We start from the raw sequence: 22,269 nt of genomic DNA on the forward strand, positions 1-22,269 counted from the left end.
TTAGAATATTTTCAGGACCACCACAATTCGCCCCGTTACCTCACAAACGGATTCAAAACTCGGCTTACACTCGAAGGCACACTATAGTCCGAATAAAATTACTTGATAGTTGACACTTCACGCGTTGGAGGTGGTTCCCTCCATCAGAGCGCTCAATGTCACGTCCAAACCGTTCGTCATTGCCAAATTGCTATAACAGTATAGGTCAATTCGCGTCCATTTCCTCGTCCGGCTTTCTTTCTTGACATGCTTGGGTCCCGAATTATGGGTCTAGCACTTTTATTTCTAACTTCATCAAACGTAATATCCACACCGAAACAACACACACGCGAGCACAAAAACGATGCTAATGAAATACACAAGTTCCACACTCAGCAGTGGCCAAAACACAATTCAGCGTCACACATGAAGTCATAATCACAGAGATCGGCTGACATTAGATAAGCTTCGAACGACATTGCGTGATGCCGGATTTTTTAAGGCTGCAATTATCTCTCCGTCTTACGGCACCAAAGTTATTAATATAAATAACTAACACAGGCTTGCGGCATAGCGCAATGGTTAGAATACAAAGTCGACATCGCAGATCCGAATCTTGTCAAAGGTAGCGAAACATTTTTAAATTTCTAAATCTAATAAAAAGAGTTTGATTGTTATTTGTATTCTGTTAATTAGTTCAAATGTATTTTTATTTCTAATTCTCAGCCGCGTCATTTTCATCATTGTATTTTTTTAATTTGCTCTTATTTTTCTTCGTATCATTGTTTTTTTTTTTCGTTTGGAATCTGCATGTCTCACCTGTAATCTGCAACCTAGTGCCATCTGCTCATCGATTGGTAGCGCGGCAGCTCGTGTAAATTAGTGTGAGGATAGTCTCAATCAACCAACGACAACACGGAATTACACTATGATTTTAGCGCAGATATTGAATTTTTACCGACTTGAATTTGCTCGTAGCGGTTAGCTTTAACTCCGTGAACAAAGCGATCGCGATGTTAGTTCTGCCTCAGGTTGTTGCTGCCGTCTTTTCGGATACATGCACATCACGCGCTTGGGCTTAGCTTAAAACATGAGTTTAAACTGAGGACTAGAAAACTTGTCGTCTCCCGCTCCTTAGTCGTTGGTGTCTTAAATTCATCTGTTGACAGGGTATCTCGCATTTCCGACATACCTCGCGGCGGCCGCTTCCGACATTATTTCGCGTTATACATTAACAACATTTGTAAAGTGTTGTGTACATAGTTCCGCGTAGTCAGCCCGTACACAACTTTGTAACTAGAGCGCGCCCAGCAAAGCACAACAGTGCAGGCGCAGCGCTCGTCCGTCTCCGCACTACGAGATGGCGCTGTCTTAGAGACGGACCAAATTCTGCTTCAGCCGATCCGCCTATTAATATATAACGCAGCCAATGAGATTGCTGCTAACGTAGAACCTTTTCTCCTCAAGGATAACACTCGCGCAGTGATACCTGGACGCGCGAGGTATTTTAATGGGTGTACAGACCTCCAATTTGTCAGTCTCCATTTGTCTGCACCAGTCTGCATTAGTCTGCATTAGTCTGTAGTCAAGTTTCAGTCTGCAACTAACAAGATTATCATACTCCTGTACATAGCCATGAAGATATGTGAGAATAAGATTAACGTACCAAGACCAAAGGAACTTCAGATTGTCAATTGTAAACAGCATCCAGAATCAAGTTACGTAATATCTATGATTTTTATTATTTTAATAATTGTGTGTGAAAATTAATCTAGTTCTGTTTAAAGCAGGTCACTTTCAATCTGCTACTCAGTGCTCCCAAGTGGCATTTCTATCATCTGACCTAACGGCAAAAGATAGACACGCCATGATAAGACCACGAGACATATTGCTGACACTCGCCTATTTCGTTAGAGTGACAAGTGAAATAATCTGATGGTGTGTGTACCGAAGGTCTTACAGTACGCACACCACATAAACTTACACTCTGTGTTCGTGTGTCACCCATGACTGAGCGGTAGCCGGCAGCTGATGTGTCAACATTGTAGCAACAAGTCAACTATCAAGTAATTTTAATGAGACTATATTAAATATTCCTTGTCAATAGTATATTCAACATTATCGTATTGAGTCCGCAGAAATGTTGGTACACGTTAGGCAATACTGACCCTACGACTTATCTTAGAAAATAGGTTAAGGAAAGGCAAACCTACGTTTCTAGCATTTGTAGACTTAGAGAAAGCTTATGACACTGTTGAGTTGAGTACTCTCTTTCAAATTCTGAAGGTGGCAGGGGTAAAATACATGGAGCGAAAGGCTGTTTACAATTTGTACAGAAACCAGAGGGCAGTTATAAGAGTCGAGGGGCATGAAAGGGAAGCAGTTGTTGGGAAGGGAGTGAGACAGGTTTGTAGCCACTCCCCGATGTTATTCCATCTGTATATTGAGCAAGCAGTGAAGGAAACAAAAGAAAAATTCGGAGTAGGAATTAAAATAAATGGAGAAGAAATAAAAAATTTGAGGTTGGCCGATGACATTGTAATTCTGCCAGAGACAGCAAAGGACTTGGAAGAGCAGTTGAACGGAATGGACAGTGTCTTGAAAGGAGGATATAAGATGAACATCAACAAAAGCAAAACGAGGATAATGGAATGTAGTCGAATTAAGTCCTGTGATGCTGAGGGAATTAGATTAGGAAATGAGACACTTGAAGTAGTAAAGGTGTTTTGCTATTTGGGGAGCAAAATAACTGATGATGGTCGAAGTAGAGAGGATATAACATGTAGACTGACAATGGCAAGGAAAGTGTTTCTGAAGAAGAGAAATTTGTTAACATCGAGTTTAGATTTAAATGTCAGGAAGTCTTTTCTAAAAGTATTTGTATGGAGTGTAGCCATGTATGGAAGTGAAACGTGGACGATAAATAGTTGAGACAAGAAGAGAATAGAAGCTTTCGAAATCTGGTGCTGCAGAAGAATGCTGAAGATTAGATGGGTGGATCACATAACTAATGAGGAGGTATTGAATATAATTGGAGATAAGTGAAAATTAGGCACAACTTGACTAGAAGAAGGGATCGGTTGGTAGGGCATATTCTGAGGCATCAAGAGATCACCAATTTAGTATTGGAGGGCAGCGTGGAGGGTTAAAATCGTAAAGGGAGACCAAGGGATGAGTACCCTAAACAGATTCAGAAGGATGTAGGTTGCAGTAGGTACTGGGAGATGAACAAGCTAGAACAGGATATAGTAGCATGTAGAGCTGCATCAAATCAGTCTCTGGACTGAAGACCACGACAACAACATCGTATTGAGAACATAGTTGTGAAGTAGTCACTGATATACTCGTTTCAAATAAGGTAAATTTGTAAAAGTAACCTTGGCTACGGTTCAGTGGTCAATACTGGAGCGAAACAGATGAAGACATACCAGTGCGAGAAACCGAGGAAGAACGAGGTTGAGGCGAGAAGCTGTAATTTATTCAGTCTATAACAGCCGCTTCCTTTGCCATGATAACTAACGCAGGTTCGTTTAGCGAGGCTCTAACTGTACGTACGTGGTGCGAATCTTGTTAGCGGAAAATATTTTAGCTATTGGTTTCTGGGGAACAAGGAGTCCACAATGGTGGGCAGTTGTTCCCAGTCGCCATAATTTGTAACCATTCAGTGTCTCGTAGAGTAAGGGCACATCAATCCGCCGATGGTAATGGGTGCGTCATACGAGACGTTTATGTCGTTGGCCACATTTTAAAGGGGAATAGACTATGCCCTGGCACCTATTGTTGCCAACTTCACTCTCTCTTCCTCTCTCACGCAGCAGATTGCTTAAATTACTTTCTGTGATTCTGTAGTGGTACATTTTCCATTATCTCCTTTCATTCCATCTTATCATCGAAGTTTGAAGACATTTGGTTCCTTATGTAAGGCGAACTGCGTCCAGAGGAACTAGACTGTTTATTAGACAATTTAACATATGAAAAAAAATCCAGACAAGTGAGCGTACGATCCGTTTCTGAGGGCTCCGTACAAACTTAATCCTTACAAACCGCATATACTACTGAACCGATTTCAACCAAACTTGGTACACATGTACCTAACTCTCAGGTAACGAATTCTCTGGGATTAAGAACCATTTATCAAAGGGGTGGGGGTGAAAATCAAGCATTGCTCACAACGTGTGAATTCCCAGACTTCATGAATCCAGTATTTAAGAAAGAGAGCAGATATGTACTTGCAACAAACTTTACACATAATTTTAAACCTTAACGAAACGTTTTCTGACTGACGTACCCCCACAAAATGATGAAAGCGAAAAAGTTTGTCGATTACAATATTTTCGCTGCTCATGCAGAAAACTTGCTACACATAATTTATTACTTCTTTACAATTAACTGTATTCGTCAGACATTTCCCAGCACAGCACATAGTTCTGGAGGTATGACATCATGACCATTGAAAATGAAACTACAGGGTGAAATTCGCTAGTCAAACACATTAAATACATGTACAAATACGTGAAATATGGTTAAAATGTGGGAAATATATGTACCATGTGCGTGTGGGCAGAGTCACGGGTAAAAAACGTCCCAAACGCCTGGAATGATTTAGGTCAAATTTGGTGCACATGTTATTTGAAATCTGTAAATAAATACTGTAGGGGTAGGAACCACTAGACTTATATTTGGATGAGCGTGATAACATGGAGAGACAAGGCATGACGAGCAGACGCATAATGAGATGGAGAGAGGGAAATGAATAGAGAAAGAGGAGAGGCGGAGATGAATAGAGAAAGGAAGGTGGAGGAGGTCGACAGAGAGAGGGGTAGGAAGGGATGGACAGAGAAATGGAAGAGGAAAAGGTAGATGGAGAGGGCGGGAGCAGGAGATCGACAGGGATAGGAAAGAAGGAGATGAATGCGGAGAGGGTGAGGGGGAGAAGGAGAGAGTGGGGGTGGAAGAGATGGAGAAAGAAATGGGGGAGGAGATGGAATTAGAGTGGGGAGGAGGCGGACAGAGAAGGAATCAGCAAATGGACAGGGAGGATTATCAGATTGACAAACGAGGGGAAGATCTGGACAGAAATAGCGGCAGGGAATGGTTGGCAGGAGAGTGGGGAGGGGGTGGAGGAGGAGGACTGAGATACGTGGTGGTGGAGATGGACAGAGAGAGGGGGAAGGAGAGTATGGACTAATAGAAGATTGGAATAAATACATACCCGTGCAACGCCGATTACTCATATATATAGAAAGCTCATCTCTAGGTTTTGATAATTTATGATTTTATTTATTTATTTATTTCATTAAGAGTACAGAGTAATCCACCACCTTGAAATGTAAGGTGGGTTATATGCTTCTGAATCTAATAGCAAAGACTTCTCATTGTTACAGTCTTATTGGTATACAGTTGTTAATGCTTTTTTTAAATAACATAAACAACACAATATTATAAAGATTTCTCTGAGGTTACAGCGAATTGAATGCTTAACAATTGTTAAAATGTTTCCATATAATTTGTTACTACATAGTTGATGAGAATATAATTTACACAATGGAAATGTCAAATAAAAATAAAAAAAAATGAAACACAATGATCGTGGTTAAGAATAATTTGTAAAATATAGAGGGAAGTGATATGCTGTATTTGGACGAGTAATACAATCTAAGTAGCATGTTCGTTAGTAATGGCCTATTGCTATCTATTTCAGATGAGAAGGTCTCGGTACAACCTCGAGCTATTCTCATCTGAAATGATTTGCGCTAATGTATGTTTCACTCGTGGAATACATGAATTTTAGGTTCAAATGAGAAATACACTTATTTTTGTAACTTGTTAGTTGAAACAGAATATAGTTCATTGCTACTTGATTGCATTATTCCTTAAATAACTTAATACATTTAAGATAAATGAAATTCATTGTATATAGTTTTGAACAGAGAAGAGAATATACTTATGTCTGTTTGATAAGTGAGTTTGCTAGTATCAACAAATGTGACATAAATGACTGTATCTTTTGATTGAACTGGCTTAGAAGCTTAGCATTTTTTGCACCGCCAAGGAACCGTAGACCTTAGTATTTGACAAAAATGACAATTTGATGTCTCCACCCGCTCTTGAAAAAAAGGGTCTTAACAGACGGACAGGCAGACGGACAACGAAGTGATCCTATAAGGGTTCCGTTTTTAGAGACTGTGGTACGTAACACTTCGTATATTTCAATGGAGCGTAGTAGTCCACTGAACTCTATTGAGAATCGTCGTGATCCATGACAATACAGCAGCCCTTCCTAAACCACGGACATAGCCGGAAACTGGTCTATGGTGCGCATAGCCTGCCTGACAGCAGCTAAGATAACATTGTAGGCAGGGTAAGCGCCTTGGCGGCCATCATGGATATATCAGTGGATTTTTAATACAACATAAACATGTCCCACAGATAAAAGATGTGAATAGCTACATATGATTTTCAATACGGTCGTATTCAACAAGCTATACCGCTGGCAAATAAAACTGAAACAACAGGATTGATAGCAGATAACGGTAAATTTCTTATTGTGAGTATACAGTATAACAGAATGAATATATTATTAATTTTATGGGGGATATACAGGGTGTCAAACTCAGTACACACAGCTGCCCTTCTGGCAGCATCAGGAAATCTAATGCGGCGGGGTATGGAGCCTAACTGAGCTTGGGCGATATAGATAGCGGTTTGTGAATCGATGCTGTTCCGGCTGTATGCCAAAGTTCACTAATGACCGGCGAATGGTGACAAAGCAGTGTCTCGGCAACCCATGTCTCAACTTGTGAGAAGTATGGAGATCATGGTGACCACTGTAACGGTCGACCATCCACTGTAATGAACTAGGTCAGGACAGTACGGGCAGCTTGCGGTTTTGTATTATCTTTTTGAAGATTGACGCCTTAATAACTCAGAAATTTGACGTTTGCTTTCCACTTTGTCAACCATGCTAACCAAATGTGAACGTTTTGTGTAGCCAGTGCATGCCAAACTGTCACATAAGGTTCTGTGTGCATATGATGATGAAATTGCAGTTTGACAATCTTGATTCTCTTCAGATCCTCCACACAGCAATACGTCCACCGATAGTGTTCCGCGGCTTGTCTGAGAAATCAACGTAGTGGCCCTCTTGTGTCCAGTGTTGTCAGCCCATGGCTGCTTCTGCATGAAGGGAATCTACAGCAGTATCCGAGGCGCTGACAGTCTGTACTGCTCCTAATGTCCTCACAGTTGTAATGGGCAAATTAGGGACTCGTATTATGTACACTCACAGAATTGTTAAAACCTGCAGTAATATTTCTACCTCAGGATAATTTCTAATTCACCCACCAAGTCAGACAATCCCGTTCGACAGTCTTTATCATAATGTGCAATATCTGAGCCCTGTACACTGCCCTCTTCGGCAGGGCTACTGACTATTTTGCCTCGCGGGATTAGCCGAGCGGTCAAGGGCGCTGCAGTCATGGACTGTGAGGCTGATCCTGGAGGAGGTTCGAGTCCTCCCTCGAGCATGGCTGTGTGTGTGTTTGTCCTCAGGATAATTTAGGTTAAGTAGTGTGTAAGCTTAGGGACTGATGACCTTAGCAGTTAAGTCCCATAAGATTTCACACACATTTGACTATTTTACTTTTGTTCAGTTTGATCTAAATAATTGATAGCTTTGCGTCCTGCTATGCTGAATTCATTAAGAATACCTCAAAATACTCCAAAATTTGACATGAAATTCTTTTTAAGAAAGAAAAGCTTAAACGAATTGCTCAGAACAATTCACAGTTATGGACACGGTGTGAGTGACTATGTAAAGACCTATCATCCACTTCTCTCATACTTCTCGTTACCTATTATGTTCCAGTTTACATCAGCTTATCTTCACCACCTACTATGCCTCTGAGGAAAATCTGTTCGCTTTATGACCAAACTCATCCATATCTGCTTTTTTAACACTGTTGTGGTCTTCAGTCCCGTGACTGGTTTGATACAGCTCTCCACGCTACTCTATCCTCTGCAAGCTTCTTCATCTCCCAGTACCTACTACAACTTACATCCTTCTGCATCTGCTTAGTGTATTCATCTCTTAGTCTCCTTCTACGATTTTTACCCTCCACGCTGCCTTCCAATACTAAATTGGTGATCCCTTGATGCCTCATAACATGTCCTACCAACCGGTCCTTATTCTTGTCAAGTTGTGCCACAAACTCCTCTTCTCCCCAGTCCTATTACATACCTCCTCATTGGTTATGTGATCTACCCATCAATCTTCAGCATTCTTCTGTAGAATCACATTTCGAAAGCGTCTATTTTCTTCTTGTCCAAACTATTTATCGTCCATGTTCCAGTTCCATACATGGCTACACCCCATACAAATAATTTCAGAAAAGACATCCTGACACTTAAATCTATACTCGATGTTAACTAATTTCTCTTTTTCAGAAACGCCTTCCTTGCTATCGCCAGTCTACATTTTATATCCTCTCTGTTTCGACCATCATCATTTATTTTGCTCCCCAAATAGCATTACTCATTAATTACTTTAAATGTCTCGTTTCCTAATCTAATTCCCTCAACATCACGTGATTTAATTCGATTACATTCCATTATCCTCGTTTTACTTTTGTTGATGTTCATCTTATATCTTCCTTTCAAGACACTGTCCATTACGTTCAACTGCTCTACCAGGTCCTTTGCTGTCTCTGACAGAATTACAATGTCATCAACAAACCTCGAATTATTTATTTCTTCTCCATGGATTTTAATTCCTACTCCGAATTTTTCGTTTGTTTCCTCTACTGCTTGCTCAGTGTACAGATTGAATAACATTGGAGATAGGCTACAACCCTGTCTCACTCCTTTCCCAATCACTGCTTCCGTTTCATGCCCCTCGACTCTTATAACTGCCATCTGGTTTCTGTACAAATTGCGCGCAGTCCGGAATCGCGGGACTGCTACGGACGCAGGTTCAAATCCTGCCTCGGGCATGGATGTGTGTGATGTCCTTAGGTTAGTTAGGAGGTTTAAGTAGTTCTAAGTTCTAGGGGACTGATGACCACAGCAGTTAAGTCCCATAGTGCTCAGAGCCATTTGAACCATTTTTCTGTGCAAATTGTAAATAGCCTTTCGCTCCTTGTATTTTACCCTGCCACCTGCAGAATTTGGAAGAGAGTGTTCCAGTCAATAGCGTCAAAAGCTTTCTCTAAGTCAACAAATGCTAGAAACGTAGGTTTTGCCTTTCCTTAATCTATCTTCTAAGGTAAGTCGGAGAGTCAGTATTGCCTCACGTGTTCCAATATTTCTACGGAATCCAAACTGATCTTCCCCAACATCGGCTTCTAGCAGTTTTCCCATTCGTCTGTAAAGAATTCTCGTTAGTATTTTGCAGCCGTGACTTATTTAACTGATAGTTCGGTAATTTTCACATCTGTCAACACCTGCTTTCTTTGGGATTGGAATTATTATATTCTTCTTGAAGTCTGTGGATATTTCGCCTGTCTCATACATCTTGCTTACCGGATGGTAGAGTTTTGTCAGGACTGGCTCTCCCAAGACTGTCAGTAGTTCTAATGAAATGTTGACTACTCCCGGGGCCGGGGGCCTTGTTTCGACAGCTATTACTATCAGGATTAATTAACATATAGACATGACATTTAACTTTAAAAATTCTTATATCGTTTATCTAGACCTTTTACTGCGTCTCCGTAATCCAGTGGCCTGCCTGAGGACACCAGACTAACTTCCATCCTCACAGAACCACCAGTAAAGAACTACCTACTTACAAGCTCTACGTCTTGGACCCTCTTTTTCAAACTTTAAGCTCTTCTGAGGCTTTATATAAGCCAATCCATTTAGTGAAAGCTTCTCAACTCGGTTTTTATGGTTTAGCACCTTTTAACTTCACGATATTTTTATTCTGATGGCATGTTGTAACTTCACTGGATTTTTTTTTTCTATTTCGTAAGGATAACCGAAATGCCAGGACAGCTTCGTTACGCCCATGTTCGTCAAGAGTAATTGGCATAGATTCCCTTTGCCTAGTCTCTTCATTCTCAACACATTTATCATATGCTTGTGGACTACTAACGACTGTTGGAATAGTGATTTCTCCAAATAAACCCTTCAAAGAACTCACTGGATTAGCTTGTCCTCCCTTTACACCGTCTCTCTGAACGGGTGCTTCACCATACTTGTGTATTACAAATGGTACTTACCAAAATCTTTACCTGTACTTATATCTTTACTTCAAGTTTTAATTTGAGCTTCAATTTGTTTGTTAGTCTCAGAAACTTTCTCAGACGCCTCTCTCAATAGTAAACTCAAGAAATTTCCTGAGATTTCTTCTCAGCTTCACCAGGAAGTGGCTCAAGTTCACTTAATTTCTCCCTAAACCCGTTACTTTCTTATTGATATTATCATATTTGTTGATGAGTTGCCCATCTATCCTGAAGCTTCCGCGTCCTTCCGAAGCTTCTTTCGTCAGCCATTCCCCATACAGGTTGAAGATTCTCGGCGATAGACGACACCTTTGTCTGATGCGTCTTCCTATTTCACGCTGCTTGTTTCTCCGTAGATCAGCTGCACCTTTGCTCTTTGCCCTAGTTACAAGCTGAGAATTAGTCTCCAGTCTCTCGAGTTTGTTCCTATATCCTTAAGGATCTTCATCAATTTTATCCAGTGGACTCTGTCAAAGGCCTTCTGCCAGTCTATAGAAAAAACATAAACGTCTTTCGCGAACAGCCAAAACTCTCTCCGCAATATCCTCACTATGACGATGGCGTCTCTGGTTCCTCTTCCCTCCCTAAATCCAAACTGATCCTATCCTATTACTTCCTCAGTTTTTTGTTCCAGCCATCTGTTGAGTATTGTTGCAATAATCTTCGATAAGTGTCAGATTAAACTGACTGTTCTGAATTACTACATTTCATGGCTTGCTGTTTCTTCTCAAGAGCAACAATTGTGACATCCAAGAAAGTCCTTAGATCATTCCCCACTCTGGTAGATTTTGTTTATGTGATGCGTCACTGCTTTCAAACCCTCTTTTCCTATTTCTTTCACCGGAATGTCGTCATCTCCTGTGGCTTTCCTTCTCTTCATGTCTTTAATCGCCTTCTCTCCTATAGTTGTCAGTGTGATAGGTTCTTTTTCGTCTTCGTCAGTTTCTTCCTCTGTTTCTATTTCAGTGCGTTGTGGACAATGTTCCTTATCGTAGAGTTCCTTTATATATTGTTCCCATACTTTCAGCACTTGCGTTTTTCAGTAACCATTTGTCTTCTAAAGTCTTGTATCCCGAAAGTCCTTATTCCTTTGTTTTCTCTACGTCCCAGCTCCTTTGTTTTCTGGCACAAAAGGCCTTACCTTCCTCTTGAAACTTCCTCGTAGATAAAAACTGTGACATCACACAGTTTTAAACTGCCAGGAAGTGTCATGTCAGCGCACACTCCGCTGCAGAGTGAAAATCTTATTCTGCATACCTTCCTCTTCTTTGTAGCTCCTCTACTTCGTCACACATTTCTTCTATATATTTTTCTTTCCCTTTGTCTATTTCTTCAAAATTGCTCATCCACAATTTCCCTTATATTTGCACCTTTCATTTCCCTAAATTGTTGTTCCAAAGATTGTCTTACTGCCTCATTATTCTCTCGTAGCTTTTCCAGGTCCCATCTCTGCTTTCTCCTCCCACGCTATAGTATCGTCTTCAGTCTTGTATTGATGTCTGCAAGCAAAAGGTTGTGATCAGAATCGACGTCAGCAGCTGGTAGAGTCTTAGTGTCTTTCACACCACCCTCAAACCTTTGTTTGACGAGTATGTAGTCTATCTGGATCTGTTAATGTTTCCTGGGTTCTTCCACGTGTACAATTTACCATTCCTTTTATGGAACCAAGTATTCATCACCACCAAGTTGTTTCGACTAACATCCCTGCGCTGTCGTTTCTTCTACCTAATCCATATTGACTCACGATGTTTGCTTATCCAACTTGTTCAGCCACACTATGAAAGTACCCCATGATTATGGTGTTTACTCTTCCTCTGCCTTCAGAATGTATGATATCTTCTATTTCATCGTAAATTTTCTCCACTTCTTTGTCGTCATGGTCTGACGTTGGCATGTACACTTGTACTATCAGAATGTCCACTAGTTGTAAACTTACTTTCACAAACGTTAAATGATCACTATGGCATACCACTTTAGTCACAATTTGAACTATTTGATTTCCCATCACTATTGCCACATCATGCTCAAAACTTTTTCCACTGGTATAAAGCAATGTGTAATTACTGATGTTACTTCACCTCTTTCTCCCCATCTCATTTGACTTAAATCCACTGCGTTCACTTCGCATTTGTCCATTTCTCTCTTTAGATTTTCCAGTTTTCCTGATATCCGAAGTGTTCTTACATTGCATGTCCTGATCCTGAGCTTAAAATGATCATCTCTTTCGATGACTCCCCCTGAAATACTCCCCACCCGAGATCCGAACGGGGTAGTAGTTTACCACCGTAATATTTTACTCCAGGAAGTGCCATCATTGTTCTCCGGCTTCCGAGGTTCAGGAAATAAAATTATTTAGTAGTCTTTCCGCTTCCCTTCCACATCGCAGTATCATGGCCGAGGAACCAAACTATGATTGGTTTCGCCCATGCGCCTTCGATCTTCATCTATCTAAAGCATTATTTGCTCTGTGCATCAAGTCCATACTGTTGCCTAGTGCCAGCCTACCGATTTCGCTACGCCCACACCCACGACGTATACATTGGGATGCAGGGTTACCTCTTCCGCCAGTTCCACCGTACCGATGATCTTCATCTCCGCCTTCCCTGCCGTTCAGATCTTCACCGTTATCCTGGCAAAGGGGCCCTCACGAGGTACTATCACCCGGGCGAGGTGGTACTACACTCCCTCCTCCTTTCTCAACCGGGCTTGGGACCGGCTATGGCGGAGTTTAAAAAAATGGCTCTGAGCGCTATGGGGCTTAACATCTGATGTCATCAGTCCCCTAGAACTTAGAACTACTTAAACCTAACTAACCTAAGGACAACACACACACACCTACCCGAGGCAGGATTCGAACCTACGACTGTAGCGGTCGTGCGGTTCCAGACTGTAGCGCCTAGAACCGCTCGGCCACTCCGGCCGGCTACGCCGGAATTAAAATCACAATATACCGAGCATTATTTCGGCTTATTAGGAGAGCAATAATGTAGGTACTGAAAATAAACTCCCACAGCGGAACGCGATCCCACGATCCTTGGAGTACCGTTCCGTATTCACTCAGCTGCACCAACTGCTGTCCGACTACCATATTAACATACGTCGCTCAAGCTCCGTCCGACCCTCGCAAAAATCCAATTTCTCCATAAATGTCACTTTCATTACTGGCCAAGCCCTGCGTACATCATACAGGACGAAGTCGGTAGCGACGAATTGGTGCAACAACCATGGTTGCTGGACAGAATTTCTAATGAAAATATTTGAAAAATGAGTGTTTCCATAGTAGATGACAAAATAGCAGAATATAAACAAAACTGGAAGGAACATCTGGAACGAAAGGAAGAAACAAGGCCTTACAATAAAAACGAAGAGAGACACAGGACGGCCTGTTAAAAGATTTAAATGGGGCCAGAACAGGTCGACTGGCCTATCCTGTGAAACGCAGAAGGTGAAGAAGAAGAGTTTGAAATGGTCGAAAAGTTTGTACAATTAGTCGGAGGAGCGTGCTTGAGTATGACCTAAATAATTTTGACCCATGGTTGTAGACACATCAGGACAAACGACTAATTCAGTTTATTGCTAATAATCAATTATAGTTGACAAACAACAGTATTATTCGTAAATATAATTATAGAAACAGATATTATTTACGCTCTCCATTCACAGCAATAGTGTGCAACAGAAAGCATGTAAAACAATCTTTGACTATCTGTCCAGGATCTAAATGAATGAAATGATAATAAAATCATCTTCAAACCGAAACTGAAATAATATCTGCTTGACCATCTTCCACTCTATAGAAGAAGTTATAAATTTGTAGTAATATGGTTTGTGTATGTATGTATATGTGTGTGTGTGTGTGTGTGTGTGTGTGTGTGTGTGTGTATGTGTGCGTGTGTCAAAGAGAGAGAGAGAGGGAGAGAGAGAGAATATTTTCAAGCGATACTGAGAGAGAATGAGCATTGTTCAGTATAAATCACTATTGGCATGTGGGGGAAATAAAACTTACGGAATTACATCTACATCCATTCTCCGCAAGCCACCTGACGGTGTGTGGCAGAGGGTACCTTGAGTACCTCTATACGTTCTCCCTTCTATTCCAGTCTTGGATTGTTCTTGGAAAGGAAGATTGTCGGTATGCCTCTGTGTGGGTTCTAATCTCTCTGATTTTCTCCTCATGGTCTCTTCGCGCCATATACGTAGGAGGGAGTAATATACTGCTTGACTCCTCGGTGGAGGTATGTTCTCGAAACTTCAACAAAAGCCCATACCCAGCTACTGAGCGTCTCTCCTGCAGAGTCTTCCACTAGAGTTTATCTGTCACCTCCGTAACGCTCTCGCGATTACCAAACGATCCTGTAACGAAGCGCGGCACTCTCCGTTGGATCTTCTCTGTGTCTTCTATTAACCCTATCTGGTACGAATCCCACATCGGTGAGCAGCATTCAAGCAGTGGGCGAACAAGTGTACCGTAAGCTACTTCCTTTGTTTTCGGATTGCATTTCCTTAGGATTCTTCCAATGAATCTCAGTCTGGCATCTGCTTTACCAACGATTAATTTTATATGGTCATTTCATTTTAAATCACTCCTAATGCCTCCTGCCAGATAATTTACTGCTTCTAGTTGCTGACCTGCTATATTGTAGCTGAATGATAAAGGATCTTTCTTTCTATGTATTCGCAGCACATTACACTTGTCTACATTGAGATTCAATTGCCATTCCCTGCACCATGCGTCGATTCGTTGCAGATCCTTCTGCCTGTGGCTTTACTTTTCACAGTAATTGCATATCTAGTTCCGCATCACAGCAACTGGCCGCAATTATGATGCACAAAGAACATGCAAAGAACTAACTAACAGCACGTGATGTCTGCAGGTGGTCTTCTCCTGCCTTTGGCTTTGGCGGCAGCTAAGCCAGGCTATCTGGGTGCTCCGGCGGGCGTCCTATCGACGCCGGCGGCCTCCGCCCTCGCCTCCCCAGCCACGGTGGCCGCCCCCGCCATCGCCTACGCCGCCTCAGATGCAGCCATCGTGGCCTCTCGCGCCCCACTTGCGGCCGTCGTCGCCGCCGCCTCCGGCTCCACCGTGGTGACCGCCCCCGGTACTGGCTGCTACTCTTTCTCCACACTGTCCGTGCACCCGCCACAGGTGGTCCCCGCCAGCCTGAAGGCCGCCTACGCTGCAGCCGTCGCCGCCGCTCCCGCTATGGCCACAGCGCCTGCCGCCGCCGCCGCCCCCGCTGTCGTGGCTGCCGCGCCAGTGGAGGTCGTCGACGCTCCCGAGGTGGAAGCCGCCCGCGCCGCCCGCTTCCAGGCTGACGTCGCTGCCAAAGCCGCTCTGCTGGAGCGCAAGAAGCGCAGCCCCGGATTCCTCGGCCCCGCCGTGGTCTCCACCCCCGCCGCCACCCCCTTCTCTGCTCATGCCGCCCCCGTGGACTACGCTGCCCACGCCTCCCCCAGTGACCCTTGCTGCTCACGCTGCCGCCGTCACCCCTGTTGCCTGCTCCGCCCCCGCAGCTGTCACCTACTCAGCCCCCCGCGCCTGTCGCCTACTCCGCCCCCGCGCGGCCGTCCTGCCAGTGGCCGCCTCCAGCCAGTACCGCGTCCAAGACGAACTCGGCCGGTACACATACGGCTAGGCCGACGGAAACTCCGCCAAGACTGAGAGCCGTGCCGCTGACGGCTCCACTGTCGGTGGATACTCCTACGTAGACGGCCACGGCCTGCTGCAGAGCGTCAAGTACCACGCCGATGCCTTGGGCTTCAGGGTCGCCGCCACCAGCCTGCCCGTCGGACCAGCCTAGGCAACGTGAGAGGTGGGGATGGGCTCGCCGTAAGGCACAGCCCCATCTTCCCTGGCGACTGCGTACCTGCTCCACCCACGTTATTCTCTCTTTGTAGTTCAAATGGCTCTGAGCACTATGGGACTTAACATCTATGGTCATCAGTCCCCTAGAACTTAGAACTACGTAAACCTAACTAACCTAAGGACAACACACAACACCCAGCCATCACGAAGCAGAGAAAATCCCTGACCCCGCCGGGAATCGAACCCGGGAACCCGGGCGCGGGAAGCGAGAACGCAACCGCACGACCACGAGATGCGGGCTCTCTTTGTAGTCTCCGCTACTGTAACTTGCTTGTTCCATTCTGAACTCTACATCGTTTTATGTATGCGATCTTCTTTTCTTTCCCTGAATCTTCACGTCCCACATAGAATAACGTATAAAATTCTGTGAAAAAGAAATACCGAATAAAAGGGATAAAATGAAAAAAACCGAATTATCTCTTTATTCCAGAATCAGTTTTTCACTCTGCAGCGGAGTGTGCGCTGATATGAAACTTCCTGGCACATTAAAACTGTGTGCCCGACCGAGACTCGAACTCGGAACGTTTGCCTTTCGCGGGCAAGTGCTCTACCAAATGGTAGAGCGCTTGCCAGCGAAAGGCAAAGGTCCCGATTTCAACTCTCAGTCCGGCGCACAGTTTTAATCTGCCAGGCTGTTTCCTACCCATTTATCGTTTTATTTTTCCGTTTTTTCGTGTCTGACATTACTCTGATACCAACAAGAAGTGTAACTCAGCGCCAGTGAGAAACGTACAAATTATGTAGAAACTTTTCCATAAGAGCTTCAGTTACCAACGGTACTCTTTGAATACTAATATAAGATTGGTTTCTTCTATCGAAAAATGTATTGTTTTCCGTTTCTTTTTCTCACCTGACGGGGCAGATGGGCTAACAGCAGCGAACTACCAGCTCTTTAATCCTTTCCAAACTGAATTTTTTCTGCAGGATGGAAAACTCTTCTTTATGGGGTAATGCTCTTCGGTGATTTTTTAAATGATTTTACATGCAAGATCTATGCAAAAGTGTATACCTATCTTGAAAACATACTTTGTACACTTGGTTTCATTTTATGGACTAAAATAAGTAATTACGAAATACTTTCTTTTGCAATAAATAGTAAAATGTTCATTCAATAGATACCATACAAAATATCAAAAACAATATTCAATTGTACAGTGGACTATAGCGAACCAGTCACATTCATGTAATCTGATGCTCACGAGCTGCTGCGCTCTTCTACGTTGATTTTATCGTAGTTTCATAGTCATACCGAACAGCTGGTGGCACTTGTCCATGATGAAAATGTTGAACGTTCAAAAATGTTTCCATTGGGAAAAAGTATTTCTACTGCAGCTAAGACACAGTAAAAGTTAATGTACACAATTGTATCCCCAGGGTCTGAAAGGGTTAACATAATGGTTACGAAAAGAACAGACCTGAAAATAAAAGGTGTTGTAATGTTCCTGAGGCTTGATTTGGGAGATCTTATTTTTTAGACAGAAGTGATTTCCTACTAGCTGATGATATGCTTCAGGCAAGAAACTTCGTAGGATGACACTGTGGAATGGAAAGTAAGATGTGTGCATAACTCATGTGGAGGAGAAAAATTTCAGACGACTATTGTGAGAGCTGGATAATGTAGTAGAACGTGGCTTTGCTTATACTGGGGAGATGGTACATTTGAATCATGTATGCCGCATACGGTAGGCAGTTTACTTGGAGAGGAATGGATATCTCCAAAAAAAAGGGCAATAGTAAAACTTGAACAGGAATATCGCAAGGATGAAAAAATCTGATGTAACAGGAGAAATGCATCAGCTGGTCGACCAAAGAAGAAAGTACAAAAAACGTTCAGGAAAATTCATCAGTACAGTAAGGATCAAAATAAATAGGAAGCGCAGGGAAGCTAAGGCGAAATAAGGCAAAAAGGCTGCATGAAAATGTGTAGAAATTGAAAAATAAATGTCGGAAGGAAATTACAAGCAAGGACGGTAACTCTAAGAATGCAATGAGACTTCCACTGTTAAATGCACAGGAGACAGTAGGTAGGTGGTAGTAAACTGAAGACCTCTACAAGTATTAGAGACTGACGGAGAATTCGAAACATGGAGATTAAATAACGCGAAGCTTATGCATAACAATCCTTCGGAATTTCTGAAATCAAGTGACAACCAAACGACTATTCGAGTTGTCTTGTAGAATCTATAAGTTTGGAGACATATTACCAGACTTTCGTAAAAATGTCATCCACAAAGGTAGCAAAGGCAAATACACACAAATGTTCCGACAGACAGGGTAGGTAGCAGTCTGAAGTTGATCGCTGATGATGCTGTGGTGTGCAGGAAGGAGTCGAAGGTAAGTGACTGTAGGTTGAAACAAGGTTTTGAGCTGATATTGTTAAATTAATTATAAAGTTTTTCTAATATATATATATATATATATATCAACTCAAAAATTCAACGTCTTTGTACTAGTGTAAAAGGCATTACAGTTGCGTAAATGAATATATGATCCTTTCCAAACATAGGGCATCATCGTCAAATGTTACGATATATCATAGCATCTGTGATACTCATATGTTTGTAAGCTCTTTGTATGTATCAAAACGTGTGGTGCGTGGTAGAAATCTCAGTGACAAATCTAAAGTGTTCAGTGAGAACAATTTACGTGTGCAACACTAAGAATGCAGTGAGAATGTATTTACATCAGTTGGACGAATGTTACGAAAACAAACACTCCAAACTAACGTTTCACGTAAGTCACATGCAAGGAAAATCTGTAACGCAACCATCTGTCTGTGGCGTGTTTATAATTACGTATTATTTATATTTTAGGACAATTAATCTGTAAAAAACACACCACATGTCATAAAGAAAGCGTGTAAACCGTCTGAGGATGAATCACAACGATTCGAAACCCTTTGAATAAAGCAACTGAAAGTAAATTTGTGGCTGGTTGCTGTCCTAACACCATCAATATCTGTCTTCAAACAACAGCCACGGTCTCCATCATGTCATCATATGACAAAATTGTATGTTGCATTTCAGTTGATGACTGGCTGTGTCCAAGCCTCTTTAACAAATGCTACTCAAATGTGAAACGGCAGCTTACTACTTGGGGTTCTGAATGCCACAGGATCTTCAGTTGTACGTACAGCCATCAATATGTCTCTTGCAGCTTGCAGAGTCTGATGGTCCACAATACATCTGGCTATTTGCTCCACTGTAAGTCAGAGGACGCCACTTCCTCCATAACACACAGTTTAGCTGCAGTTTTTATAAAATAGTGGTATGATTCAGCAGTCATCCGTCGCTAATTTTAACAAATGCTCAATTTTCATCACGAACACGCCATACACGTGCACCTAGAAAGACGAACAATTTACCTGATCGAAATTTAGCAGCTCTGTTAGCAAAGATAGTGCTTAGTGTTGTAATGATACCTGTATCGTTGCAGCGTCGCACCACTCAGCATCCGAAGAAAAAGTTCAAAGCCGCACCCTCAGCCGGCAAAGACATGGCGGCGGTTTTCTGAGGCTATGAAGGGGTTATCCTGTTTGATGTCCTCCCTTCTAGTGCAACGATCAAGTCAGAAATGTACTGTGCTGCCTTGAGGAAACTGAAGAAACGACTTCAGCTTGTTGGTTCCCACAAAAATTCAAACGAACTTTTCCTTCTCAGCGACAATGCTTCCTCATCCCATCTACAGGCCGGATATCACACCTTCTGACTTCCGTTTGTTTGGCTCAATGAAGGATGCACTCCGCATGAAGCAGTGCATGGCTTATGGGGAAGTTATTGACACAGCAAAACTCTGGTTCCGACCTCGACCAGTAGAATGGGTACGCTGTGGATGTAAATTCTCTGCCAGTATGGCTTTTTTAGCCAGAGGAGGGGTGTGGTGTACTGGTATGCTGAATAAAACCAACCTGGTCTCAGAAAAAAATGTGTTGCATTACCTATTGAACTCATTTCGTATATTTTAGTATACAGACTGTTCCAAAATTTCTGCAACAATCGTCTAGGTGTTGTGGGGCGGCGAAGAAGTCGTCGAATGAGTTGTTTGAATGTTCATTTCACGTAACAGACTATTGCCGATGCAACATATGTGGGACGGCGAAGAAGTCGTTGTTTAATGTTGAATGAAAGTTGAACATTGCCACCTTAAATCACGCGAGCCTGGCAACTAATTTGGTGGCCAGTCAGAAAGCGAAGGGAAACTTACTGACCTTAGTTCCCAGTCTGCACGGCCACATTCCTGTACAGCCCAGCTAAACGAAAAATATCCATAGTTCTTCACGGGATTAGGGCTGCTTCAATAAAATTTAACGTTCCAAACAAGATTTTATTATCTTAAAGGCTCACACAAATTACTCGAAACTTCTGAAAATGCTAAAGACATTAAATATTGTTAATTCAGCCAATCGTTTAATAGTTCAGAGGCGACTTCTACAGCAAGTTCCTCCCGAATAGTTCATTAGCTAACGGTGCTCTATTAATAGTTCGCAATAATGTTAAAAAAAAATTAATGCTCGCCTTAAAAGTGGAGTTAGTCACCACTTGCCACGCGGAATTATACTTCACACGGACGGCACAATAACAGTTTGTTACCGAAGTCTAAACGATCCAGGACGGTGTACAGTCCTCGCGATTTTCAATGTCCGTTTACATTGCTAAGTACGCGCATGTCACAGTCCGCTATGACGTCACCCGAGGCGAGGCGCGATCGGACGTTAAGCTCGCGTGGACTAGGCGTTGGTCTAATGCGGAGTGAGCTTACTACTGCCTCTGCCGCTCTTTTTATATAGCTCCGGCGCGTACCGCCAAGAGAGCATCTGTTCTTTCCGTTCATATGCAGATGCCTGCGGCCTCCAAATGACCGCTATCTCAGGCACATAATCTTAAATATCACATTTAATAATAGCTTTACAAACTTCTCAATTTTTGTATGCATACATCTGAGCAGCACAGAAGCACGTAGAAAATCTCAGCCCGCTAAAATTAAAACTTTACTCTCTAGAATTTTTACAATGGAACTAACGGTAGATTGTTACCTCTGAACCATAGCTTTATCAAGACTTGTATCAGCTGTTAATTATGCTACAAGACTAAAACTTGGTGTAGCTTTGTTAATTGTCCTATCTGATCATTGGTCTTAAAGAATTTGTTTTATCATTAAAATTTAAAGTACTTAATCTATAATGCTTACGTACATTTTACTCACAAAAGTAGTTTTTACTAAATTACTAAAAAACTAGAAGAGGTAACTGATTGTGGTATTTCCATTATTATTATTAGGGTGAACTGAAGCATCCTACCAATTTTCAATATTGTAGCTCTATTATTTCGCGCCTCTGATTTTTCCGAAAAACGCGGATTCTGGAGTCAATTTTAGTTTTATGGTTTTGGAAACCAGCACCACTCATTAATGACTTCTTACTGCACCTTCTCACCAAATTTTGGCTTCCTAGCGTCATTATTTAGCGCCTCCTATTTTTCTTTCAAAACGTGAATTTTACGTAAACTACTAATTTTATAACATTAAGATTTGTTACCTGAAACATTATTACATAGAACTATACTTTAACAAAGTTTTACACACAAATCTTAATTTTTACTTTTATGTTAAATGTGGTGCAATACTATATGCAGGCGCGTTACGATGACGTGACGCTACTAGCAGTGAACTAGGGTAAGTCCCGTGCACTCGCTCGCCTCTGTATCTTATACATGATACAGCGCTTGCTTTGCTTCATCACCCCCTTTTTAATTTTCGTGAAAATCTATTTTTGAACAAAATTAAATTTCTAAAAGAACAAACAAGCGATGGATTACTTTGGTATACCTCTTTCAACTTAAGTTGCTTCTTCTTAGGAAATTCCTTATTACTACATACACAAAATAACCATACTCATATACACATAGAAAACCTAGTACAGAAGACATTCACAAATTATTTACATACATTTACATGGAAATATAAATTTTTCAATGGTTACAAAATAGTTATTTTTTTTCTTTAAAATCAGTCTCTTCCTGAAAAAGAGAATACACACGACTTTTATCACTGCAACGCACTCACATTTTTCTTTTACTATAATACTCGGCACTGTGGTGGGTGTCCTATTGTAACACTCATTTAATTTCACTGATTGACAAAATTGTGGGAGGAAATTGTATTCACTGTGGTTTGCGTCTTTACTTCCAATCTCCCTACCGCTTGTTG

At 42.1% G+C, this 22,269-nt stretch overlaps 1 protein-coding gene across 1 annotated transcript in view; it reads left to right on the plus strand.

Annotated features, from left to right (window-relative positions):
• The window catches only part of LOC126355980 (cuticle protein 16.5-like), a 59,539-nt gene extending 43,111 nt beyond the window's left edge, over positions 1 to 16,428 (plus strand). Inside the window, exon 2 of the mRNA XM_050006595.1 lies at positions 15,074 to 16,428. Within this exon, the coding sequence (XP_049862552.1) occupies positions 15,074 to 15,861 (788 nt within the window). The 3' untranslated portion in view covers positions 15,862 to 16,428. The remainder of the gene's footprint in view (positions 1 to 15,073) is intronic.
• The last annotated feature ends 5,841 nt before the right edge of the window (positions 16,429 to 22,269 follow it).

The sequence above is a fragment of the Schistocerca gregaria genome, chromosome 3, assembly GCF_023897955.1.
Source record: "Schistocerca gregaria isolate iqSchGreg1 chromosome 3, iqSchGreg1.2, whole genome shotgun sequence".
Lineage (NCBI taxonomy): Eukaryota > Metazoa > Arthropoda > Insecta > Orthoptera > Acrididae > Schistocerca > Schistocerca gregaria.